Raw genomic sequence first — 27468 nt, 5'->3', positions numbered from 1 at the left:
ATCTATAACTGTAAAGATGACTTTCTCATTTATATTGTATTTGTATTTCCATCTCTAAAATAAGAGTTTTGGATATTTTATTCTGGAGCTTAAGTTTAATTTTTTAAACTTAATCTAGATGTAGATCTAGAATAGATCCTTTAATGAAATTTCATTTATTTGACATGATGCTTATTTGGTACAACAAAACTGTGCTTTAAACTTGAAACTCTGTATTAACTGTTACATTTTTAAGGGTGGCAGGATGACACAATATTTCAGATAAGCCATTTATTCAGTCACTAAGTTGTGTGCCAACATTATTTTGACCCCTATGTTCTGCAGCCCTCCAGGCTCCTCTGTCCCTGGAATTTTACAGGCAAGAAGACTGGAGTGGGCTGCCATTTCCTTCTCCAGGGGATCTTCCTGACCCAGATAAACCAATGGGTGAGTAGTAGTTTGCTAGTTTAGCTTTCTGTTAGATGTACAGTCCTGAGTGCTTCATAACAACTCAGTGAAACTTCATAAATATGCACAATATCAGAGAAACAGGTACAAATGTTTGATATGAAGCAATATTATGGGCATGTGTGTTTAAGAAAGGATAATAAAGTGAGGACCTGAAAGAAACCACACTCACAAAGACACACTTGACCACAAGCTTTCCTACGAGAGGCCCTGCAGTCCAAGACTCGGACGAGGAGCATCTGACCGCCCAGCTCATTAGTTCTCGCAGGTCCCGGGGACGCAGACACCAGGGATGGTGTGGGGTTCATTACCGCAGACTCGGAGACGGAGGAGAGGGAGAGACGGTATGCTAAAGCGAGGTCACACAGCTAGTCACAGCAGCTCTCTTGGATGCTGGGTTTCAGAGTCGAAGCTCAAACCACTGCTGATCCTTGCTGCTTTTCTGGACGTTCTCCAAGTGTCCTTCGTCGGGGCAGGGAGGAGAGAACCAGAACTGCAATGATCACCTCAGCTGCCTGTTCACTTCTCTCTGGGAACGGCTACCCCAAGGTCAGCAGGCGCACCGAGGGTGTGGGACAAGCAATCTAACAATCTTGGTGTGTCTCATGGGAAAAAAATACAGCGCAAAGGCTTCCACTGCTGTGGAGATCAGGGCATCAGAGGGCTTCCTGGATCTGAGCGCACACCTGGTGAGTGGGCAGAGCTCAGATAAGCTCCCTCCTGCCCCCTAAGCTGTGACTGGGAGAGTGAGACTACGAGATGAGCGAAAATTTGGAGTCAATGTTCCCCCAATATGAAACACAAACATTTATAAATGTAAAAACCTGATGAATCATATATGTGTGCATATATGCGCGCACGCACACACACACATGCGCGTGCACGTGCGGTATAGGAACCACTTCAAGGATAGGTCATCTTACGAGCTCATCACGGTACTAAGTTGGTCGTTCCTGTAAATGATTTCCTACAAGTAAAGCATCCCTCACTTAACAGTATATCAATAACTCTGGGATACCAGCTTTCATGCACAGAGGCCTCCCCAAGCCCTTGCTGACTCTCAGCCGCTCACCCTTCTCACGGGTGGGGCAGGACGGCACTGCAAGGCAGGCCTGGGCCACAGCTGTCTGTCCCACTGTGTGCGTGGACACGCCAGCACCTCCGGAGGAGGCTCCTGGCTGTGGGTGATGTCAGCGGCTGTTGGAAAAGCAGGGCTTTGAAATCACAAAAAGTTGTTTCTAAAGGCTGCTCGGTACTCCAGTTGCACAACCTCTGAGCTCTTCTTTATAAAATGGGACACGGACGCTGACCTCTCAGGATGAGTCCCTAGGGCACACCCAAAGACTAGCTAAATACAAGTTTACCTTCCCTTGTCCTTCTTAATTCTGCTTTCACCTTCACTTCCTCTGAGAATTACCTGTGCGCTATTTCCGCCCCCTGGATGGAGGGCTGCTGCAGGAAGGCAGCCTTTGGGTGACGCCCGGCTGGGGTCCCCGTGGTGCTGGACCAGCCCCGGACACAGACGGTGACACACACAGGCTGGCTTAGTGAATGACCGTATGACTTTAATACTCTTGCCAGCGCAAATCACTGGATACGAGAATAACTGGACTTTAGAAATAAATCACGAACTCGACCTCACCTTATAGACGAGGCCGCCAAAAGCCAGAGAAAGTGACTGATTTGCCTGAGGTCAACATGCAAGTCCGCAGACCTACACACTCAGCTCTGAGTTCCTCCATCCACCACGTTCCCCCAATGACATTGCTGGGAGGCAGGAGACGCCAAAAGTGTTTCTTAGGAGGATTTCAACCACCCAAATAACTTACGCTGCTCGGGGAATCATCCACAGGAAATAAAGAACTTGTCATCTGACAACGCATCTGTAGTTAGCATCGCAGCACCTGGTGTGACAGACTAAACAAGGGGAGGAGCTGGTTTTTGATAACCCTTCATCCTCTTAATCTATTATATAAAAAAGGACATCCCACTGGATCTTCTTTGGTTAAAAAGAAATACAAAAAGGCACAAAAGGGAAACTCTGATAACTCCAAAGGAGAAAACAGAGAGCTTGCCCCCTAGAAGTAGCATATCCCAGATGAAAACACTTAACTGCAGCAATTAAACCTGAGAACACCCTCTATACAGCCACAGAAAACACTGATTCTAAATCACTGGCTCTTCCTTAAATTCTGCACAGAAGATTACCTGGTAAATGTTATCATAAACGGTGTGCTCAATTTTTGCCGAAGTCATAGAATAATCAGTGGAAAACAATCCTGTAAATGAGATAGTCTAAGTCTTTGAGCCACTAATTTGAATCAGTGTCCGTCTGGAAGTCTTCAATGGCTTCTGCGCAATGTCCACACCCCCATCAAGTAAGTGTCAGAAATCCTGATCACACTCCATACGTTCAGTCTCACAAGTTCGTAAAACATTAGCCTATTAAGTTAACACAGAAGTGCAACTGAACAGAGTTAGATGGCAGGAGGAATGTCATACAACATCTTGTTGTCATACAACAAGATGGCGGGTAGGTAAGGGAGGATTTTAATATATTCCGACACTCGCCTCCCTAGTTCCCAAGCCCTGGCTGGGATGGGAAGGGAGGTTACAATGTGGGTGACTTAGAGAGAGTTAAGTGGAGGACCCCAGACCACGTGGCATGTACAGGAAACATCGGGAAACAACTCCAGCCCCTCACTCTACAGGCTGAAAAATCTGATTCACAACTGCAGAAACAACCCGAACTGCATACTGAGTGTGTCTGGCAAGGGGGTCTCACAGCGCAGGTCCCGTCACCCCAGGCCTGGGAATGTTTACAGAGGATGGCTGGCTAAATGGACGGCTGGAAAGAAGAAGAGGGAATCAGAAAGCCTTCTCCTATCAGAATCAGAGGACCCTGCACTGCCTGCCGCTGGACTGATTGCTGATAACACTGGAGAAACATACAGCAGTTTTTGGACTCTGTCTTCACTAGGCTTTTAATGTCTCAGCTACCGGGAACACATACACTTTAGGTCTGTTTTCTCAAGTAAGCCTCTCCTAGCCATTCCGAGGTTAAAATGATATTGCAGGCATTGTTCAGTCCCTCAGTTGTGTCTTTGACTCTTTGCAACCCTGTGGACTGCAGCAAGCAAGCCTTCCCTGTCCTTCACCAACTCCTGGAGTTTGCTCAAACTCATGTCCATTGAGTTGATGATGCCATCTAACCATCTCATCCTTTGTTGCCCACTTCTCCTCCTGCCCTCAATCTTTCCCAGCATCAGGGTCTTTTCCAATGAGCTGGCTCTTCACATCAGGTGGCCAAAGTACTGGAGCTTCAGCTTCAGTCCTTCCAATGAATATTCAGGTTTGACTTCCTTTAAGATTGACTAGTTTGATCTCCTCACTGTCTGAGGGACTCTCAAGAGTCTTCTCCCGCACTATAGTTTGAAAGCATTAATTTTTGACGCTCAGCCTTCTTTGTAGTTCAATTCTCATATCCATACAGGTCTACTGGAAAAACCATAGCTTGGACTATATGGACCTTGTTGGCACAGCGATGTCACTGCTTTTTAACACGCTGTCTAGGTTTGCACGGGGGTGCACTGGGAAGACTAGAAGGCACCGTGCAGAGACCCTTGGTTTGGCGCAGCCCTGACGCTGGCTGTGCTCCAGGCCTCGCACACGCTCCCCGAGGAACAAGCCCCAGTGACCTCTGTGGCTGAAGGACAGGGCTGAGGGCAAGGTCTCAGATGTCTCTGGAAGCAGTCTAGGCAGATCAGACGCTCTCCGCAGGCGACCATACAGGTTTACAACCTCAGTCACTCAACACTGAGCTCTGTAGGACTGTCATCTATCTTGGGCAGTGTCTGCCAAAACAGGAGGTGAAGGCAGACAACGAATAACCTTCTCGTGTCCAAGATACCAGGTGCGCGGCCACCAGCTCTGAAGGGGAAGGCTGTCGTCTCAGGACGAGGCCCCGACCCCGTCTCTGCCGTGGCGGGCGAGGCCCTGGAGCAGTGGGGCGCCGGGGAGGGGCCGGGACCCCAGGCCTCTGCGGGGCAAGAGGCAGAGACTCTGCCCGTAAGGACAGGATGTCCGAATGGAAAAGATCCGAGCGACTGTTTGAATAGGGACCCTAGTGAGCTCCGGGGCGGAAGAACACACGGCGGGCATCGAGGAGGTGGGAAGGGGCTGGCGTGGCCCAGAGGTGTCCTCTCCCCGGGTGTCCTCAGAATAAACCCCCACCGCCCCCGTCCACTCCATGAAACGGCACCTCATCCCATCTGCTTCCTGCAGACAGGAAGGGCTCCACGCAGGGAGACATCTGGGTCCCCTCGGGAAGAGCACTCACGCCTGCCGAAATAGCCAGCTCAGCGGCAGGGCCCTCCCGCCGCAGGAAGCACCACAGTGCTGTTACAGGCTGTGCCTAACCTCCTGCCCAGCCTGATCCCACCTTTTCCAGACAAAGAAAAAAAAAGCACCCTTCTAGCATTTTGATTTCCACCTGATGAGTAATGCCAAGTTCACCTTCTAGAGCTCTTCCCTTAAACTCAGATAAACAGCACAGTGCAGAATTGTAGGTTCAGAGGTCTGCAGCCCTTACAAAACAGAGAAAGCATGCTTGCGGGCTCTTAAAATCGCATGGATATCCCCTCACTTATAGATAAATATTGAATGAAAGCCTCCAATATGGAAAAGCATCTTCCCATGAATCTTCAAGAATAAACGAGAATGGCAGAAGTTGCCATTTTATGACTGATAATTTCGCTTTAAAACCAAACATTGAAGGGAATAGGACCTGGGTATCTGCTGAGGACTAAGATGCAGAGCTCTGATAATCGGTGCTTTATTACCAGGCTCAGGCTGCCGCTTCCTTCACTTGCGCAAGTACAGACACAGCAACAGTTTTTCACACGATTAGACATTCACAGCCAGTTAGCATTATTAAGTGTTCTTGGTGGGAGCTCTGCAAACAGGAAGCAAGTAAATGGTGTCTAGTTTTTTTTTTTTTTAAGAATACTGAGATTTTATATTTACAAGAGTCTGCTTTAACTAAAGAAGAAATCCTGCACGTTACTGTAAAATAGAAATAACACAGCTCAATTCCCAGAGGCAGTGTTTAGCAGTGAGATTTGCTTTTCATCTCACCTGGCTTAATCATGAAACCGTGAGGGATAGCTCCTGTTTGCCTCAAGATCAACATATTAATCCATTTAAAGAAATGCCACAGGAGGCTGTTCCCACTTTTCTTCAGGAGACAGACTTTGTTTGTTCTTGTTTAAAACTAAGATCTCTCTCCAACCTAATGGTGCCTGAGCCAGAGTGGGGTCACGGCTGGATTTAAATCAGGTTCATAAGCAAAGCCGGTGGTGAGAGGGGCCCGGCTGGGGGGCCCGCCACTGCTGTGGCTCCTGGTGGAAAGGGGTGCGGGTCCCTGAAGAGGGGGGCCACCCTGAACCCCAAGTCAGCAGCAACACAGAGCGTGCCCCACTCCGTTTATTACTGGGGAAGACTCAGAGAAGGAAGGAAAAGCAGTCCCTACTCCCCCAAAGCTTTTATTTTGTATCTGTTCATCCACCCATCCATCTGTACGTGCACACGTGCGCATGTGTGTGTGTCTGTGTCTGTATGTGTGTGCGCATGTGTATTTGTCTCTGTGTCTGTGTGTCTCTGTGTGTATGTGTGTGTGTCTGTTTTTGTGTGTGTGTATCTATGTGTCTGTGTGTGTCTGTGTGTGTGTGTGTCTGTGTGTCTGTGCTCAGCAGTGTCTCATCTTCTCCCCCCGGCATTGAGCAACCTTAAACAGCTTACTGGGCTCAGTCCCTCCCTCTGTGTCCCACTCTGTGTGACCCCGTGGACTGCGGCCCGCCAGGCTCAGCTGTCCATGGGGATTCTCCAGGCAGGAACACTGGAGTGGGGTTGCCATTTCCTTCTCCGGGGGATCTTCCCGACTCAGGAGCGGAATGCACGTCTCCTGTGTCTCCTGCACTGCAGGCGGACTCTTCACCCACTGAACCACTAGGCTTCCCTGGCGACTCAGACAGTAGAGAATCCTCCTGCAATGCAGGAGACTCCAGTTTGATCCCTGGGTCAGGAAGACCCCCCGGAGAAGGAAATGGCAAGCCCATCCAGTATTCTTGCCTGGAGAATCCCCATGGACAGAGGAGCCCGGCGGGCCGCAGACCACGGGGTTGGACTGCACAGAGCCGGACAGGACTGTGAAAGACTTTCACTTTCAAACAGCTCAGTGTATTAAAATATCCTTAGTGGTCAGCATTTGGAATAACTTTTGAAATCAGTTAAAGCAGTGTAATATAAAATATTAGAATACAGCACATCAATTATTTTTGATTACTGAAGAGGAAAGCAAATAAGATATTAATCACTGAGAAGAGCAATTACAAAAGCTGCATGAATTATGTAAAAATTTTAGTGATGCATTTCCATTAGAGGATGGTAGTATGCACAGCGGAATTTTAAAAATAAACATCAGAACAGCCACCACCAGCAGTGTGTCACAGGGAGACGCTGAGGGGCTGGGTGCTGTCGCAGCGCTGACCTGCCTGGGTGACGGTCATGACTCCTTCATCTGCGTGATGGGCCCGGGAAGGACAGAGGACAACAGACGGATGCGCGGACTCAGGAGCCGTAAGGTAAAACATTTCCAAGCGGAGCACGTGGCATGCCTCCTCACTCCATCTATCCTGCACGGATGTGTCCTTTATTTCCCTGAAGATGACGCGGGTGGCTGGCAGCGGTAAGCCTGGTGTGTGCGTGTGTGTGCCTGTGTGCGCATGTGTGTGCGTGTGCGTGCATGTGCAATAGGGTGAGTTAGAGCTGGGGAGCAGGCGGCAGGGGGCATCTGTTTGCTCACATTTCATGCTAATGGAAAAGATAATTTTTCTTTAGGGTTATAAGTAAGTGTGAAGCCATCTGGTGTCTCCTGCTGTTGCATCCTTTAGATCTTGCCTGTTTACATGCCCGTGGCATCGAAACCCCATTTGCCTAAAACAGTAAGAGTCAGAGGGCGGTGTGGGTTGCTGGAACCACACACAGCCCTGGGCTCCACAGGTGAACTACCGTGGGCTGTCGGTACTGAAGAGGCGTCAGAACGTGTGAGTGACACGCACACTCTTATTAAAAGTAGAGAGAACCCCCCTCCCCAAAGGGGAACCCCTCCACGTCAACCTGCCACCTGGAACCACCTTCTGTGAAGTGAATGTTCACATTTTGCATCCGTTTTTAAAAGCTGGTTCCAGTCCTTTAAGTATTCTCTTTTCAGACATTTTCTCCCATTCTGCTCTTTTTTCCTCTTGATGCCACAATTTTAGTACAGCCCAATTTTTTTTTTTCTTTTAACGGCTCACATTTTTTGTGTCCTATTTAAGAAATCGTTGCCTATTTCAAAGGAATGCAGATGTTTTGTTTTCCTCTGTTGAAAATAAGATGACAGGCCCCATATGGAGTTGACTGTCCCAGGCCACAGGTCACCAAACTGAGACTTAATCATAGTTTCTACCTCTCCCAGAAATGGAATGTTGAACCAGCCCATCAGGAACCACCTGATCAGCGGTCATTAGCTCATGGGCCGGACAGGCTCGTGGCCCCTAAGGAGAGGGACCCCGCCACCGGCAAACCACGCTTACGCCCCCAGTGCCCACTGTGGCCTGGGCCAGCCCCTCATTCTGCACAGCTCCTTGGAGCTCTTCCTCTGGGTCTACACGGAATGCTGCCTGATCTATGAGTTGTTCAAAAAAGGCAGTACGGTCTCCAAAATCTACTCAGTTGAACCTTGTTCTTTAATGGCTCTAAAATTTGTTTTATCCTTTCTCACTTACATCTACAATCCACTTTCATGCATGAACGGGGAAGAGGTCAAGACACTTGACCCTCCAAACAGTCATCCGCAGACAGAACACTGCTGACCGAAAAGGCTAGTGCTCTGCATCTCTGCCCAAAGTCCGGAGACTGTCCTCGGTGGGTCTCCGCCTGGACTCTGCTCTGGTCCACCGATCCTTAGCCTAGCCGTGCACCAATGCCAAACCATCTCAACTAACAGAGCTTCAGAAAAGCTTCCACGTGGGCAGTGGAAACACCCTGTTCTTCTTCTTTACGTATGCATTAGCTTTCTCTGGTCTTTTGCATTTCCATGTGAATTTTTAAATGACTATCTCAGTTTCTTCAAAAAAAAGAAAAAATACTGCTAGTTAATATGATTGGGAATGTATCACTTCTATATATGAATTTGAAGAACACCGACAGCTTTATAATATTGGGTATTCCAATCTGTAAACATGAAATGTCCCTCATGGACAAATACACATGAAGGTACTCATCTTCACGAGTCACTAAAGAAATTAAAATTAAAGTTTCTGTAGCCACTAGAATGGTTAAAATGAAAAAAACAACAACACAAAAATACCAAGTACTGTGGAGAAAAACCACTGGACTATATATTGCTGACAGATGGGATGCAATTTGGTGCATCCACTGTGGACGCTTGACAGTACCTTCTACAGCTGAACACACGCAAACCAATCAGCTGGCAATTCCATTCCCGGAGTGACCATGCGCCTACAGACAAGTGCCTCAAAACAGCCCTGGAAATGGCCCACATGTCCCTCAGCGGTAGAAATGATAAAACACATTTTGTGGTGCCTTCACAAGTGATTAAAAAAAAAAAAATACAGCCTGGAGGAGGAGCCATCCACACCAGAATGCAATAGTATGAACAGATCTCAAACAATATTGGGCAAGACTAGCTAGAGTTCATTATGGAACGAGAAGAAGCAGGGAAGCCACTCCATGTGACGAGGCGGGGTACTGGTGATCCTGGTGGAGCAGGGTGATGGCAGGGGACTCGAAGGGTCTCTGGTAAGATTCCTTTCATTGACCTGGGCTCTGAGTTAAGACGTCTTCAGTAGATAAACCTGGGGCTCCCTAGGAGGCGCAGTGGTCAAAGAGTCCGCCTGCCAGTGCAGGAGAGGCAAGAGACATGGGTTCCATCCCTGGGTCGGGAAGAGCCCCTGGAGGAGGGCATGGCAACCCACTCCAGTGTTCCTGCCTGGAGAATCCCATGGACAGAGGAGCCTGGCGGGCTACAGTCCTGGGGCCACAAAGAGTCGGACATGACCAAACACTCACACACAGGGGATAAACACACACCCAGCTGTACGCTCACGATGTGGCGCCGTCTACACACCTACATGTGTGTCTTAACAAAAATTACTCCCTTTTGATTATTTCCCCCTCCCCACTCTCAGAGCAGTTCCGTGAGCCATCTAAGGGAGTTCTTTCTTCTTGACGCTGAGGCTCAGCTGACCCACAGCACCGTGAGTTCCAGGGGTCCTACACAGTGGCTTGCTCCACAGAAGCTTTCACGTGTGGGAATCAGTCTAAATGCAGTACTTTGGGGGCATTTTTATCTCTTTGGTTTTTTTTTTTTTTTTGGGCCATGTCATGAGTCTTGTGGGATCTCAGCTCTCTGATCAGGGACTGAACCCAGGCCACGTCAGGGAAAGCCTGGAATCCTAACCACCAGGCCACCAGGGAACTCCCTGGGCATTGAATCATGCCGAACTCTGTAAGCATCTAGGTAGAAGCACTTTCTTTACCTTTATTTTGGATGTAAAAATGGAGAAATAAAAAGTATGAGGCACCCACCACCTCCCGTTCACACAACCACTTACTATTCTGACAATTCCAGTGATTCAGCACTAGACCTTCTAGGACCACAAGTGTACATCTGTGTTTATCTTATGAAGAGATGATGTCATATCACAAGAATGAACAGCATCGGCAAGGAGCCCGTTAGCTGTCATTCTGCAGACTAGCTGTGCTAACGTCTGGCTGCCCTAACCTGCTTTTCTGTAGTTTTGTGTCAATATTAATCAGTGGATCCAAGTACAGAATCCTGGGACATTCGTTTTTAGGTATGACGTAACAAAATTCCCCCCAAACTGGCAACGAATACCAGCTTGGTTCCTTTTAGTCTATTATACCCAGAAAATATGCAACTGTGATTGAGGCTCACCTTTCTATAATCCACTAAGTGAAAATTTAAGATGAAACTGAGAATTACGGAAAAAACTGAAGTTGTTAACAAAGGCAGTGAGCTGAAAGGCTAGATGGACAAGTTTAGTCTTTTTTAAATTATAAGATGATAATATAATTATAATTAAAGTTTCAGTAAAAATAACAAAAATCTTTATATAATGGGAGAAAATAAATTCTCGTATGCTATAATATCAAGTGCTATGAAAGAGCAACCTAAAGAATATTTTGTTTAGCTTTGCTAACATACTGAAAAAGAAACCCACACACACAAACAAACAAGGATTTTAAAATAAAACAACACGACCCCATCACTGCACAGAGGTTTGTGACGGTGCTGAAAGCTGTCTGTGGAAAAACTTCTCAAACATTAACTGCTTAAAGGCTCCACTAAGAAGCACAGAAGCTACCCAGGTCAATCGTCTGTGTCTCAACCGTGTGGCACTGAGGCAGGAAATGGTTGTTTCAAAAGCCGTGTGGTGGTTTTCTGGGTCAGTTTTCAAGCTGAACGCCTGTTTAGTTTCAGAACAATCGCAGAGTTGCTCATTTCCCTTCAAGGGGTTCTCTCACCTCTGTTGACCTGGGGCGACATAGCAAGTGGGGTTTCCTGCTTGCCCGCTGGGTTCCAGGTTATCCGCCAGGCTGAGGAAGGGAGAGAAAAAGTTCTCTTACCCCAGGAACAGCCCGTCAGGATGCACGCCGGTGTCATCAACCCGACCAGACTGCGGCGCGGGTGAGGCGAGTGCTGGTCTGACCTTCAGAGCTCCCTGAATTTCCTCCTCACTTGTCCCCCTGCACCCCCACCCCCGCAGACAATCAGCTCGCTGTGCTGGGAGGGCCTGCGCCAGGCCTGCAGCCACACACACACACACACACACACACACACACACAGCTGTCTGTGCAAAGCTCGCCTTCACCCTGCGCTCCCCTCCTCCTGTTTATTCCTCTGACGCTAGTAAGGACACCGCCCGGTACTGGCTTGCTCCTCCCTCCCAGCGGGTCTCCTATCCATCCGCACGGTGCTGGGCATGCAGTGGGTCTTATCAGAGTGTCGTTGGTGAGCGTCCTGTGTCCCGAGTTACGCATACACCTCACCTGCCTTTCTCTGCTATCCTGGAAGATGCCTGTCCCACGTGAGCAGTGCCGAGTCAGAGATTTCTTAATGGCCTACTCTTCCCTGAGAGGAAGGGCCTGTTTATTTGGGTTATTAGTTGCTGGGCTTTCATCCAGACATCCATTGCTGGAGAAATACATTTCGTTTTTTATTTTTAGCTATGAATGGAGTGTATAGTTTTTGTTTGCTTTTCAGAAATAGCTGGCCCTCCTGATGAGACACAGCCATGGATAAAAAATAACAGGTGTTAATAATTGTGCCGTGTTCCCATGTCAGAGAGCAAGGCTGTACCCAGAGAGCAGCGAGCACCCACCACTGGGGGGCACGCCTGGCCAGAGAGGGCTCCCACCGACGGGGGCGGGGCCGTGTGAGCGCTCAGGACGCAGTGGTCATGCCACGCTGCCCTGAGTGTGAAAGCATCCGAGTCTGCGGTGATGCTCAGAAAGCAGGGGGGAGAGGGAGGGCCAGGTGGTCTGGAGATCGCCTGTGCGACCGCTGATGCAGGCGGCCTCAGGCAGGGTTCTCGCCCGCGAGGGCTCAGCCTGGATCAAAGGGGGCTGCAGGACAGGAAACCACCTCCCTAGGCTCAGATACCACTGCCTCACTACAGGAAGAAGGGTCTCAGACACACGAGCCACAGCCACCCCGAGAGCGGGACAAGGGCATGGTGTGGACCCCGCCCCGGAGGTGGGAGGCAAGAAGCAGACGGCCTTCCTGACGGAGACGCGTCCCTGGACCTCAGCAGGAGGACGGAGTTCAGACTGCAGGACACTGTCCAAGACGACCGGCTTGGCCTCACAGAGACCACAGGAAGCTGGGGAGGGGCAGAGGGAGCTAGGGTCCCGGCTGGGCCCTGATCCTGGATCCTGGACGGGAGGGGAGGGAGGAGTGTGGCAGAGCATGTCTGTGGGAGGACTGTGTCACGCCGGTGGGTACCGTCGCTGCGTCCTCGGTAACCGTCTCAGGTGTGACGCTGGCACTGCCTACGGTGGAGAACGTGCACGTTCTTAGGAAAGGGAAGTCGCTCAGTGCTGTCTGACTCTCTGCTGCCCCATGGGCTGGGCCCACCAGGCTCCTCTGTCTATGGGATTTTCCAGGCAAGAATACTGGAGTGGGTTGCCATTCCCTCCTCCAGGGGATCTTCCCGACCCAGGGATCGAACCCCAGTCTCCTGCACTGCAGGCAGACTCTTTACCATCTGAGCCAGCTGGGAAGCCCAGGTGTTCTTAGGAAACGCTTAGGGGCAAAGTGTCGTTGTGATTGCACTGGCGAGGGTTTCTACTGCTGGGCTGAAAAGAACGGTGAGAGTGGGCACCCTTATCTTGCTCCTGATCCTAAAGGAAAAGATTTCAGACTTTCTCCACTGAGTGTGATGTTCACAGCGGGCTTATCACATGTGTCTTATCATGTTGAAGTATGGTTCCTTCTATGCCCAATGTGTTAAATTTTTATCATGAACAGATGCTGAGTTTTGTTAAATGCTTTTTCTGTGTCTCTTGACAGATCGTAAGAATTTTTTTCTTTCTGTTAATAGTAACGTGAGGTATCACATTGATTGGCTGGTATATGGTGAACCATCCTTGCATCCTTGAAAAGGATTCCACTTGATCACAGTGAATTATCCTTTCAATGTGCTGTTGAATTTGGTTTGCTAGCATTTTAATGAGAATTTTCATATTCACATTCACCAGGGATACTGGTCTGATGAACCAATATCCTCATCTGGCTTTGGTATCAGCGTAACACTGGTCTTGCAAAATGAACTTGGGAGTGTCAGTCTTCTTCAAATTTTGGGAAGTTTGAGAAGGACTGGCATTAGTTCTTGTTTTAATGCCCTTCTTTTAAAGGGCAGGGTAAAATTCACCAGAGATGCCATCTGGTCCTGGGCCTGTCTTTGTTGGGATTTTTTGTTTTTGTTTTTTGATAACTAAATATATTTGACTTCTGGATCAATCTCACATATATCTGCATAAGTAATTAAAGTTATCACAAATGAGTAAATGTTCACAGTTGCTTGTGAGTCCAACGGATCCCACTTTCATTCTTCATTTATAATCCCACCCTCACTCTGCTGTGTCACCAGGAAGGAGAGGTCCTTTCCTTACGGGACTGTGGGGAGAAACTTACTGAGACGTGATCACCCTCTAGTCCAGGACGCACAAAGTACCACGCCCCTGCGACGGAGCCCACAGACGTCCTGTGAGGACCCCTGCCAGGACCTCTGCCAGTGCCAGCAGCTCCAGGTCGCGTACTATAGCGAAGTCACACCTGCCCACTCCCCGAGGGGCTCTGGCGACCCGCCGACTGGGTGAGTGCAGGCCCACCTGGAAGCCACGGGTCAGCCGCGGGTGGAAGAGGTGAAAGGTGAAAGGTGAAAGCATGCTACACCCCCACGCGCTCCCATGTTCCGGGAAAGCAGGCTGACACTCGGGCTAGCCCCGTGGGGAGGAGCGGCTTGAAGGGCAGCAAGTTCAGAGCGTGCAGAAAGGAAGCGCCAAGGGCGGGCACGGGCAGATACGCTGAGCCAGAGACCCTCAGAGCAGGGGTCCCAGCCCTGCCCTCCCGCTGGTCCTTTGCTCTGAGGCAGGATCCAGTCCACGGCCCCTCCTGTTTCTCAGTGTGGGGTGCCCTAAGGAAGCCTCCCTCCCCAGGCACCGATCACTCCGGGATGCTGACACCTGGACCCTCAGGGCTGTGCATCCCACTCTGCAGGGCGGGGACCACACCCTGGGGCCACACCTGGCCTAAAGGCTCCCCATCATCTCACACATACACCGAGACTGTAGCCCACACACCACAATCACCCTTGTGCTCACAAAGTCCAAACGCTGACGTCTGTATTAATTCTCAAGGACACGCCGAGGCCCATGAGAGGCTCAAATTACTTATTCATCGTTCACAAATTGGTTAGTTATTGACGGTTTTTTAAAAATGGGCTTTTGATGGTCTTCAAAAATAATACTTTGCCCTCTTCCCCGTCTCCCCGGAATGTACCGATCACACACCGTGCACTGCCTCTGTGAGCTCCGGGCTGCAGCCCCGTTACACCCCCTCCTCAGCGTTAGATCACGCGATCACCTCCCAGGTGACTGGAGCCGCCTGCACGGCAGCTCCTCCACTGTCCATAAATCTGTTTTCTAATTACACGGGAAGACAAGTTTGTCTTTGGCCCTGATTACATTAAAAACACCAGAAGCATCATGTTTTAATGTGCATTACAGACACATGACTCCCCAAGTGAGTCTGACCCATTAATAACACCTCTAACTACTGTCTAATGGTGTGCACAGACATGTAATGGAATATTTTATGGCTGTTTTCAACCATCTGTCCTTTCTTTCAATATGAATTTGCCAGAGACGTAATGAAATTTCTGGTGATTTGTGCCGCTACACGTTTTTTTTAAAATACGGCACAGCAGTTAGAAGTACCAACACTGCCACATGCTCTTTGTGGAGCTATGCTCTCCTAGGCGTTGCTCAGAGAGCTAGAACCTTCTTCTGCAAGGGCCTCTGAGATGCCCCCCGAGCTGGCCCAGGGATCCCCCCTCTGTGGCAGCACCACTGGGTAAGCACCCAAGACGGGGAGGGCTGAGGCATCACAAGTCTGAATCAGTCACAGAACAGGAACAGCCAGCCGCATCATGGACGCTGCACTTGAGTTACAAGTGATCTTAATAACTATAACCCTTCCCTTCAATTATATATCATACTTCATTGTTGTTTGGTTCCTAAGTCACATCCAATTCTGTGACCCCATGGAGTGCCGCACGCCAGGCTTGCTTGTCCTTCACCATCTCCTGGAATTTGTTCAAACTCATGTCCATTCAGCCAGTGATGCCATCCAACCATCTCATCCTCTGTTGCCCCCTTCTCCTCCTGCCTTCAGTCTTTCTCAGAATCAGGGTGTTTTCCAGGGAGTTCGCTCTTCACATCAGGTGGTCAAAGTATTGGAGCTTCAGCTTCAGCCTCAGTCCTGCCAAAGAATATTCAGGGTTGATTTCCTTTCGGATGGACTGGTTGGATCTCCTTGTTGTCCAAGGGACTCTCAAGAGTCTTCTCCAGCACCACTATTCAAAAGCATCAATTCTTTGGCACTCAGCCTTTTTTGTGTTCCAACTCTCTCATCCGTACATGACTACTGGAAAACCCACAGCTATTTCAAGCTTTTTTAATTTATAAATTTACTCTTTACTGAGTGCTTACTGTGGGCTAGTCACCATCTATGGTCAGTTTTTCTGAGTGCAGGGCTCACATTTAAACACATACGCCAAAGAGAAATCCATCTGGTGAAGAGGCAGATCATAAAGCAAGGAACTAGCTCTCAAAACCCAGCAGTCTGCTTCCAGAGCTGCTTTTAGCAGGAAGGTGTCCCAGGGGTGGCGGGCAGATCCTGGCAGGCCCAGGTTCCATGAAGTAAGGAGGTCAGCCAATTGATACAGAAACTACAGATGGAAGGACCTGTGTCAAGGTGGGGGCACGTGGGGTTTCCAAAGAGGAAGCTGCGTGACCGCTGCCGGGGTCTGGAAGCGGAGAACTGGGACCCAGGACGCCCGACGCCCTGCCCCTCAAGAGCTGTATGGTGAGACCCGAGCTTTTCCAGAGAGTCTCTCTGATTTCTATGTTTCTCTCTCTCTCTTTTGTAAAAGGGAGGCTAAAGGAGAAGTAAAGAGTCTGCTACAAGCAGCTGCCTGTGTTTAGACCTCACCATCTTTACGGGGAAGAAGGAAAGCTCTACAGCATATGGAAAACAATCATTAAACTTTTACTACCATCAAGAGTACAACAACCAATCTCACCTGCTCCAAGGGCCCCGGACAGGTTACTAAGAGCAGTGTCCCCTTTAAAACCAATTACGGTCGTTAACAGGAGGTGGATATCCGTCTCTCCCATGCCCGGCTCCCCCAGAGGGGATGACTGATAGAACCAGAGAGACTTACCCTGCACAGGCAGCTGCCACAAACCCGTTACAGAAAGGAAAATGAAGGTGGTTTGGTGAGCTTCTCGCTGTGTGACCAGGGCCCCTAGGCCGCTTCTTCTCGGGGGGGAGGCGGTCAGCGAGAAACTCAGCCAATGACATGGCTTCAAGGACAGCAGGAAGAGAAACAAACCTTCAGCTTGAGAGTCCTGAAACTTTTTCTTGGTCTCTTTTCCTACACTTTAACTTTTGTCATTACAGTGATAATTAGTCATTATAAGGTCCCAAGTACTAAACTGAAGTATATACATAAACATACATGTATTTCTCCTGCCCCTATTTCAAACAGATATGCTTAGGACAAGTTTAAATTCTAACAAACAATGAGAAGAGCTGAGAAGATAAAATACAAGCCAACCCTCCCCCTTCAGCTTTACCCAGCGTGGTGTGCTCCTCGGCCAGCGGGGGTCACAGGCACCGCACAATGAGCTCCTGCCTGGGTACGGCCGGGCACGGCTGACCGAGGCCGGGCGCCGCTGACCGAGGCCGGGAAGGCGGCCTGCTGCTCACTGAGAAGGACCCACACTCTCAGCCGGAGGCTCTGCAGCCACTGTGCCAAGGTCGCAGGATGTGAAGGGGGCGCTGCAGAACCCAGCGTGACCTCTGTGTGCGGTGTGACCTTGGGCACGCCTTGTCCTGCGAGCTCTGGGCCTTTATGAGGGGTTCACAGCCAGTGCGGACAGGAGCACAAGCCCGGAACCCTGGAGGACCCGGAGGTCAAAATTAGATGCCACGACAGGGTTTGGCCGGCCCGTAGCATGTGTTTAAAACAGGGTGAATCAACACAAAAAACCCCCCAATTTCCCATGAACATGGGAGGATCTGAAAATGCAGACTTCATGGCACCTTTAGCTGGAACTAACAGCTGCTCCTCAAAAGATACCAGCTCCCCAGCCAGCTGAGGAGCCTGCTGCCGGAACGTTGCACCAACGCAGCCTTCTCGTCTCCGCCAGAGCCCGCCAGGTGCAGGTGGAGCTCCAGGCTCCCATTCTGGAGCTGGGCGGTGGGGAGAGTCAGACTACAGTTAGAATACAATTCTTCTGAGGACTCCAAGGGCCGTCAGCGAATCAAAGGCCCGGGGTTGTTTTAAAACAAGGCCCCCGATTCTGCGACACTCCCGCCACTGAGAATGGGGCGGGTGGGGGGGGGCCTGTTGGGCGGGAGTGTCCCCGTCCCTTGAATCTGAACTTGTGCCCGATGGAGGCTGGCGGAAGCGAGGCTGGGGAACTTGTGAGGCGAAGTCCTCAGAGGCTAGGCCGCTGTGTCCTGTTCTCTGCGGCTCCGAGCACGGCGTAAGAAGTGCAGCCAGGGCTCCCGGCCTCGTGGCGAGCCCGCAGGGAGCTGTTCTGTTTAAGGGCCGTGGCTGCTCCCGGCCGGGAAGAAGCCTCCAGGTGAGTCCACGTCCAGCCGCCTGCACCATCCAAAGCTGGTTAACCTTCCCACTGGAGATGGCATCATGGGGCAGACATGTCACTTGCACTACACGCTATCAAATTCCTGAGTCACAGGAGCTGTGAGTACAGTCAGAAAGGTGGCTGTTTTCCAAGTTCTGGTGACGGCCGCAGGTCTCGCGAACGGGGCCTGGGGACCACTCGGAAACTCTCTGCCACGGCTTCCTTTGTGCTATAGTCCTGACTGTCAGCGAGCCTTTGGTGGGTTCTGAGCTGCGTCCCAGACTTTAAATTGAACACTCACCGGTCTGCGGAGTGCTCCTCTTTTCTCAGGAACCGATGGGAAGGGGGTTAACCGGGTGGTGTTTGGTCTTCATTCCGAGCAGTGCGGTTTAGAAACCAATCCTGGCTGTTCCATGCTTGAGGGCTGAAGCACCAGAGGAAGCTCGCTTATGTTAAGATCTGACAGATTTTCTCCTGAAAACGAGGTTTCCATCTTTACGCTGAAAACAAGGATGACGTCAGGTGATTACCTATCTCACAGTGGCTCAAAGGCCTGGTCTGAATACGGATCTCAGATTCCCGAGGGTGGGAGAATGACTTGGCTTGCGTAGGTGCGGGGGCAGAGGGGTGATGCCTGGAACCTCCTCTGTATTTCCCCAGCTGCCCTTCACACAGTCATATCCAAGAGGGCTGAACCCGGGCACCTGCTTCTTTAGCGCCGTAGATGACATACTGCAGCAGCACTCATTTTGTTTAGGGTTATTGGAAAATATCTTAAATATCCCCTACTGTGTAAATGCCACAAATGTGTGTAAACCTTGAGAATGGCAACACGAAGGAGAAACGTGGACAAGTGTTAATTCGATAACGGCAGGAGGACTACTGAGATCTCCACGCCTTCGTGTGTCAGAGTGCTGTGTGCTTGACAGGTGTGGCCGCTACTGAAATGCCAATTTCAGCAGCATTTTCAGAGGAGTTTAGAAATTTTTCAACTCCATATTTCTCTGCTAGTAATATACCTTTTAATGGCTTTCCTTAAATGGCATAGCTGATGTATTCTTAAAGAGCTGAGAAAGAAATTTTCTTGGTAAAGCATGTTCTTGCTTGGAACTAAATCACCTGACCACAAAACCCGTGTCCTGTCCTCCAAAATGATTCCTTTTAAGTACCAACTGTCTTTTTTTTGTTTGTTTTTTAAAGCCGTGCTGTGTGGCATGCGAGGTCCCCAAACAGGGATCAAACCTGTGCCCCTGCACTGGCAGCCAGGAGCCTGAACCACTGGACCACCCGGGAAGTCCCCCAACTGCCTCTTTAAAAGAACGATTCAGGGATACACAAGCTCTCTGGTGCCAACACAATTACCATCCGAGTGAGGGACACTTGTTAAGTTTACCTCAAGACCCACCCTTCTGTGTAGTCTTGCTAGGGCATGCTGTTTCCGCCCTACTGTTCTGCCTTAAGGAACATTTTATCAAGTCCTTTCTTTAGTCAGAGCTGTCAAACACATCCTTATGACACCCAGTTATTTAAGTGACTAACAAAAATATAAAATCCAGCTGGAGTTCTAAGATGCTATAATGTATCTTCTTTGATCAGTCTGTGGGGCTCAAGGCCAGGTCATCACAGGAGAGCAGTTATCTGTTCCCGACTATCGAAAATACCCCAGGTCAGATGGAGCTTCCCAGGTGCTCAGTGCTGAAGAATGCTCCTGCAATGCAGGAGACTCCAGTCAGATCCCTGGGCTGGGAAGATCCCCTGGAGGTGGAAATGGCAACCCACTCCAGTATTCTTGACTGGAGAATCCCATGGATAGAGGAGCCTGATGGACTACAGTCCACGGGGTTGCAAAGTGTCAGACAAGACTGAGCACACATGCAGGTCAGATGCATTTGTATTTGTTCTGCCGAAGCAAGCACGTGGTCAGATGCATTTGTAAGGAGATGGGAAGTGACTGTCAGGAAATGAAGAGTTCTCACACCTGCCTCAGAACTGTCCTCCGGGGAGAGGAGAATGCATTCTGGGACAAGGTCTCTGTTCAAAACCCTTCTGAGAGCCCCTCCCCTCCTGGGCCCCTGCTCGACCACACCCGGCATTGCTGTTCATTGCATAGTTAATGGTTTGTGAGAGCGTCTGTCTTCCCTTCAGCAGCTTGACAGCGAGGACGGGAATCGTCTCATCTCCTGCCCCTGGTGTCCAGCGGGACACCTGGCAACAGCAGGTGCTCATTGTTTACTGAATGAGTCAGCTCAGGGCTCTTCTGCACATCGTTCTTGTCGGCAGAGAGCCATCCTCCGAGGGTAGATTTACCTTTTGGAAACAGTTAAGTGATTCAGAGTTAAGGATGAAGAAAGAATCAGAAAGAAGAAGAGACACTACTCAATTTTCTCAGAAGCCTGGGAAACTGGACCTGAACACAGCTCTGCAGAAGGAAGCTTTCTGGAGCGACAGGCCCCCCGGGTGGGTCATTTCAGAGCAACGCTTGGATGGAGAGCTCCGCATGTAGTTCTTCAGGACCACAGTTCAGGATTCCTCCGCGGAACTTCCTCAAAAGGCGGAGCTTCTGACAGCAGGCGTGGCCGGCTCTGAGTGTGCGGCGGAGCTGGGGGCCTAGCGCCCGTTGCCTGCCTGCCTTGCACTTACATGGCGTCTTGGCTTTAAGAGGCTTTCTGCAGTCACCTTTTCTGACCCAGAGAGAAGAGAAGAAATGAATAAAATGGGTGGGGCTGAAAGAGATTCCTCTGGATGTACCTCCCTGCTGCAAAGGGTTAAAACAGAATTCCTTTTCCTTAAGGGAGTTGGTTGCTGCCCGCTCACATGTGCTGCGCGGAAGCGGAATAAAGCACGTATTTGCATCTGTGGATACACACACGCATGCGTCCACGGTTATACACTCGTGATTTAAAAATGATACACAGATCTTGATCTTCTTGGGTTTTTTTCTCAGTAAGAATTAAATGCATAATTGAAAATAAAAAGGAGTGAAAAGCCCTTGGTAGCTCAAAGTCAGGGTCTAAGTTGGTTTTTCCTTTATTGTGATAGAACATACGTAAAATTTACCATTTATTTAGAAGAATTTATTCTATTTTTATAAAATTGTGGTTATACCTAAAATTTATCATTTAAAGTTTCCACCTTTCGGCTACTGAGAAGGATGGTGCTATCAACACGGGCATGAACAGCTCTTCCAGTCTCTGTTCTCAAGTCTTCTGGGCACAGAACCACAAGTGGAATCGCTGGATTGTAGGTATTTCTAGATTTAAATTTTTGGAAGAACAGCCGTGCAAGGTGAATTTTATAGCACTGTGCTGCATTGTACTTGCGGCATGCTGCTGGCTCTGGCTCTGCTGACCATTAATTTCTTACTAAGCTTAATCACAGGATATGTGACTACGCCAGATGAAGTCTCATCATGCCAGCCACACAGGCTCATCGGTTTCCTTCACTACCAGCCTCATAGCACAGGTTCTTAGGTAGAGAAACACAAGCTAAGTCTCAACACAAACGACGATTCAGCTACGTAAGCAGAGCTGCTTACTGGGTTGAGCTGAGAAGGCCAGGTCTCCCAGCAGCCAGCTACTTGTGGCTCTAAGGGCCTGTGGGCCCAGGGCCCCGGAAGCTCTGCATCGTGAGGTTTCGGGGCCCGCTCACCCCACTTCCCAGTGGCACCATGTACCACGGGGCAGGAGTACACGGGGACAGCCCCGACTTCCTCCCAGAGCTGTACTGCGTCCTGACTGCCCTCTGCCGCTGTCCGGGGGGCCACTGGGCTTCCCTGTCCCCTTGCTCCTCTGGGGCGTATGCAGGCCTGGCGGCGTCTGCGCTGTCACCCCGGCTCACACACCCCGCTCGAACCTGTCTCCCTAACTTCCTCTGCCCTCAGAACTCCTCGTACCTGTTCCCAACGCAGCCCCTCATGTTCTCTCAAGCTACTGTAACAGAGCTTTCCCAACTTTTCTCAAGCATCACATGACAGTCCTACAATCTGAACTGTGCACAGAGAGATATGCTTTCTAAATTTTTTGAAAGAATTGAGACCATGTAAGATGAATGAATTTGCATGCTAAGAAAAACAGAAGTATAAAAGAAACTGTTGATGTCATTACATTGATGTCCAGTTGCTCAGTCATGTCTGACTCTTTGTGACCCCATGGACTGCAGCACACCAGGCTTCCCTGTCCTTCACCATCTCCAGGAGTTTACTCAAACTCATGTCCATTGAGTCTGTGATGCCATCCAACCAGCTCACTCTGCCACCCCATTCTCCTTTTGCCTTCAAATTTCCCAGCATCAGGGTCTTTCCCAATGAGTCAGCTCTTTGCATCAGGTGGCCAAAGTATTGGAAATTTACCTCCAGCATCAGTCCTTCAACTAAATATTCAGGGTTGATTTCCTTTAGGATTGACTGGTTTGATCTTCTTGCTGTCCAAGGGACTCGCAAGAGTCTCTCAGCACCACAGTTCAACGGCATCAATTCTTTGGCGTTCAGCCTTTTTTATTGTCCAACTCTCACATCTGTACATGACTTTTGGAAAAACCATAGGTTTCACTATACAGACCTTTATAGGCAAAGTAATGTCTCTGCTTTTTAATATGCTATCTAGATTTGTCATTGTTTTTCTTCCAAGGAGCAAGCATTTTTTAATTTCATGGCTGCAGTCACCGTCCACAGCGATATTTGAGACCAAGAAAATAAAGTTTGTCACTGTTTCCATTGCTTTCCCATCTATTTCCCATGAAGTGATGGGACCAGATGCCATGATCTTAGTTTTTTGAATGCTGCGTTTTAAGCCAGTTTTTTCCACTCTCCTCTTTCACCTTCATCAAGAGGCTCTTTAATTCCTCTTCCCTTTCTGACATAAGGGTGGTGTCATCTGCATATCTGAGGTTACCGATCTTTCTCCCGGAAATCTCGATTCTGGCTCGCTCTTCGTCCAGGCTGGCATTTCGCATGATGTGCTCTGTCGCCGTGCTGTATTTAGTCACTCCGTCGTATCCAGCTCTTTGCGACCCCGTGGACTGTAGCTCACCAGGCTCCTCTGTCCATGGGGATTCTCCAGGCAAGAATACTGGAGTGGGCTGCCATCCTCTCCTCCAGGGGATCTCCCCAACCCAGGGATCGAACAGGTGGGTTCTTTACTGTCTGAGTCACCTCTGCATGTAAGTTAAATAAGCAGGGTGACAATATACAGCCTTGACATACTCCTTCCCCAATGTTGAACCTGTCTGTTGTTCCATGCCTGGTTCTGTTGCTTCTTGACCTGCATACAGGTTTCCCAGGAGACAGGTAAGGTGGTCTGGTATTCCCATCTCTCTAAGAATTTTCCAGTTTGTTCTGATCCACTCAGTCAAAGGCTTCAGTGTAGTCAATGAAACAGAAGTAGATGTTTTTCTGGAACTCTCTAGCTTTTTCAATGAGCCAACGGATGTTGGGAATTTGATCTCTGGTTCCTCTGCCTTTTCTAAATCCAGCTTGAACATTTGGACGTTCTCGGTTCACATGCTGTTGAAGCCTGGCTTGGAGAATTTTGAGCATTACTTTGCTAGCCTGTGAGATGAGTGTAGTTGTGCGGTAGTTTGAGCATTCTTTGGTATTGCCCACATAATTATGCTTTTTTTTCTGAAGATGAATGACAAAGTAGGAAAAAGAACATGTGAGCCTCAACTCCTTCTCTGCCTCGGAGCTGTCCCGCACGTCTCTCAGTCAACCCTCGTCTCCGCTTCCCCAGCAGCATGTGGGCTCCTTCAGGAAGCGCTTTCCCGGCTTCTCCAGGACCCGGCTCCATTCAGGCCCTCCTCCGCGTGCTGCACTACACGGCCTCCTGCACTAGCTCCCTCCTCCTCGTCAGCAAACACAACAAAACCCTTGCATCCTCACAGGAACCCCAGAGGGACCGTCTCCTGCTCCCCAGACCCCCGAAACGCAGTGCGGCGCCTTCTGCCCTTACCGCCGCCTTCCCCTCCGGCTCGGCGCGACTCCCGCGAAGCTGGAGTGGCCTCCCGCCGCCACCTCCTGGAGGCCTCTTGCTGCTCTGAGCGCGGGACACGGGAACGTATCACGCCCAGACTCTCCCCCACGCTCCGCCTGCTCCTCTGAGGCAACACGGCCCAGTCTCAGGGCTTCACCTCTTATCAGACGCCTTCCAAACGCAGGCCTCCCGCCCAAGAGGCCTTGGAGCTCTAGGTCTGCATTTTCACCTGTTTGCTGGATGAACCGAGACAATACCAAGGTGGCCGGCATCTCCCAGAGGACATTTCTGGCTCCACGTGGATCCTCTTGGTTCCCTGTTGCTAACCCACTGAGCAAAGCGACACCCACACTCACACACCCACACTCTCACACACACACTCACACCCACACATCCACACACTTTCACACACTCTCACACCCACACACACACACTCACACATCCACACCCCACCCACTCACACACACCCACCCACACACTCACACACATACACACTCACACACACATACACACTTACACACACGCCCACTCACCCACTCTCACACACACACCCACACTCACACACACTCACACACAGTTGCACTGAAGCAACAAGTGGACTTTACCCACAACAAGGCAGCTCAGATTGGTGCCCAGTATCCTGAATGGGCATCGGGGTATTCTTTTTGTTATTAAAATTCAGGCATTCTTTTTATTATTAAAACTGAGAAAGGTATTAATTAATGTGACATTCTGAAACCCTAGGATGTTGTGTAGAAATAATGAAGATTTGAGTTACACCGAAACTGTTGATGTTTTATAACAGGTTTAGTAACTGTAGTAAGCATAAGAACTGGTTCTGTAAGGACTATTTTCTGTTGTGTCTGCTACTTGTTAAGGCGTTTGGAGAATTTAAGAGAAGCCCCTATAAGAGATTGAAAACTGGTTTTTAATTTGGTTGAGGAAATATAATTTAGCTTTTAATCAATGTGCAAATGTTTAGCAAAAACCCATTTTCAAGTTTCAATTACTGGATGTATAAGATTAATGAAGTGAGGACTAAACTGAGAATAAACCTGTCCGTGGCCGTAAGCCCTGGATATTAAAGGCGCCCTCTTTCACAGGCGTGCCGTGCGCGTCTCTTTCGTCGTAAGGGTGGCTGGAGCCACACGTTTGTCCAGGACGTCTTGCTCAGAGCTACAAGCCTGAGCACGTGTATTAGGGATGTGACCTCGCTCAGGGATCTCAATTTAGGTTCTTCCAATCGTGCGCAGAGCACAGTAACCAGTATGGCCTAGTAACACCTTAAATTACTAGTCAGATCACAGTTTGCCCAACATCGATGGACCATCTATATTCTTTAGTTAAAATACATCAGTTTTCAAGGAGGCCATAACCTGGCAGTGGGGAATATTCTATGTTACAGAGATTTTTATCATAGGAAGATTTAGTCTGCACGACATGTTTTATTTTTATTATCTAGTATTTGCCACACACAGTTGTAGAAACCGTAATGAAAGTGTAAATCTCCGACCTGAAGGGCGAGTGCCTGGGACATGTGTTACTTCAGTCCCGAAGGCTTCTCCTCCCTCCCTTCCTCCCTGGCTCGGTCTCCACGTGTACCGATTCAGAAGGGCATCCGCGAACCGGGCCTCTAGCTGGAAATCCAAGGCCTAAGGGCTAACGGCTGCAGCCAGGAGAGCATCCAACATGCTGCTCTGAAGGCCCCCCTTTCCCGGGATGCACAGATGAGGGCTCCCCTAGCGTCCCACCCGGACAGTACCCTCACTGCCGCGGGGCTGGGGGCTGGGTACTCGGCTGTGGGTGGCATGCACCACTCCTGTTCAGCCTTAGTGAAAATAGGCTACACAGGTATGTAAGAAGCAGAACGAATGGTAGCGATTATTATCATTACTATATTTGGAACTATATATAGTAAAGAAAAGCTTCCTATCCGAAGATCAACAGGGATGTCCCGATGGTCCAGTGGTTAAGACTCTACGCTTCCAGTGTAAGGGGCGCAGGTTCAATTCTTGGTTGGGGAACTAAGATCCCACATGCTGCTTGGCGCAGCCAAAAGAAAAAAGAAAACAAAGGGTCAACGTGTACCACTATGATGCCGCTGAGAGATCCTGGGTGCTGGAGTGACCCTGCTCGGCCCGTAGAGTCTTCTGTCCCGAGCTGCGGGCCAGAGCTCGCGTCTCTCTCCGCCGCCCCGCTTCTCTCTCTTCAGAGCTGCTAAATCATGTGTGTGGTTAGAAGCGGTCATTTCTCATCTTCTGACTGCTAGGAGAGATACACAGGAGGCAGGAAAACAAATCTGGAGACTAAGAAAGCCTGGATCCTGTTTAAAGCTCTGCTTGAGTTGTTAAGAATAATAGCCAAAAGCCTTATTTACTTATGTATCAAAAGTGTTAACAGAAGGGACTAAGAGGGTAATCTCATCTATTTTTTTTTTTTTTTTGTCCTCAGACTGGCCTGCATTGAAGACAAACGCTTTTTTGTGTATAGCTTTTCTTTTTTTTAATTCGAGTACTTTATTTGGCTGCGTGGCATGTGGGATCTTAGCCCCACTGACCAGGGATTGAACCTGTGCCACTGCGTGGGGAGTCAGACGTCTGAACCACTGGACCACCAGGGAAATACTTGCATATACGCTCTTAAATGTCCACACTGTAGGGGCAGCATATTAAAATAAGCAAATTTCAAAGACTAAAGCAGGATGCGAGTGGCTTTTTATCATAAAAGGGTCAAAGTTATAAATGGATAGTCTCTCCTCTTTCCTTTTCTCTTGAAAGGAAAAAAGCTTTATAAAATTTTTCCCCCTTAGAAGCCAATAGATATTAGACAACCTGGTGTTCCTGCTTCTATTAAGAGTTGATTTTACTCTGTGGAGCTGCTGTAAAAACCCTGCAAAAACAAAAAGGACTTGCTTATATTTTGTAAGGATCAACCTTATTACCATTTTAACAAATTAATTTAAGCCATCTGGTGTTTGGAAAATGGGTCTGATTCTATAAAGAAAATAAACAAGGTATAATTAGTTCTTGAGTTCGTGCTTTTTTTTTTTTTAAGGACAAGGAGACCCTTGGATCACATCCCCTGCATTCCATTAATACACACTCGTTTGCCCACCAGCCCCGCTGGGCGTGCGCTGTGGACCAGGCGCTCAAGTTCTCGTGGTAAAGAGACAGCCTCTGCTCCCCGGGGGCTTCCAGAGGGAGGCAGGAAGCTGCCCGAGTGCACAGAACAGCCACAGTCCTGTCCCAGCTCAGCTGGGCCTCAGGGCCCGCCCTCAGGACAGAGCCCACGCGCGGGATGCGAGCTCCCAGGAGCCCCTGGCTTGCCTCTGACCCCTGCTCCACACCGGCGCCCGGGCCCTCCGTGGGCAGCACCCACGTGCTCCTTGGCTGGCGCTCTGGGAGCTTTGTCCCCCGCACCCCGCTCCTGCCACGTCTCCTCATGACAACAGCCCCCTGCCAGCTGCTGGGGGCAGGGTCTGTCTGACCACCTGGAGTTCCTAGGGCCAGGGAGAACCTGGCATGCGGGG

At 49.5% G+C, this 27468-nt stretch overlaps 1 protein-coding gene across 12 annotated transcripts in view; it reads right to left on the bottom strand.

Annotated features, from left to right (window-relative positions):
* LYRM4 (LYR motif containing 4) overlaps positions 1–27468 on the bottom strand; it is an 85526-nt gene that overhangs the window by 13750 nt on the left and 44308 nt on the right. The window contains exon 3 of one of the 12 annotated variants that reach the window (XR_009693659.1): positions 26028–26204. The exons of 5 other annotated variants lie outside the window; for them this stretch is intronic. Coding sequence is in view for 4 of the 7 variants with exons in the window: in XM_061147698.1 (XP_061003681.1) it covers positions 820–909 (90 nt within the window). In the remaining 3 variants the exon portion in view is untranslated. 6 more of the 12 variants (XR_009693660.1, XR_009693661.1, XM_061147698.1 and 3 more) reach the window with 6 other exon arrangements.

The sequence above is a fragment of the Dama dama genome, chromosome 7 (genome assembly GCF_033118175.1).
Source record: "Dama dama isolate Ldn47 chromosome 7, ASM3311817v1, whole genome shotgun sequence".
NCBI lineage: Eukaryota > Metazoa > Chordata > Mammalia > Artiodactyla > Cervidae > Dama > Dama dama.
Note: the sequence above shows the minus strand (reverse complement) of the source record. Positions and strands in the feature narration are given on the sequence as shown.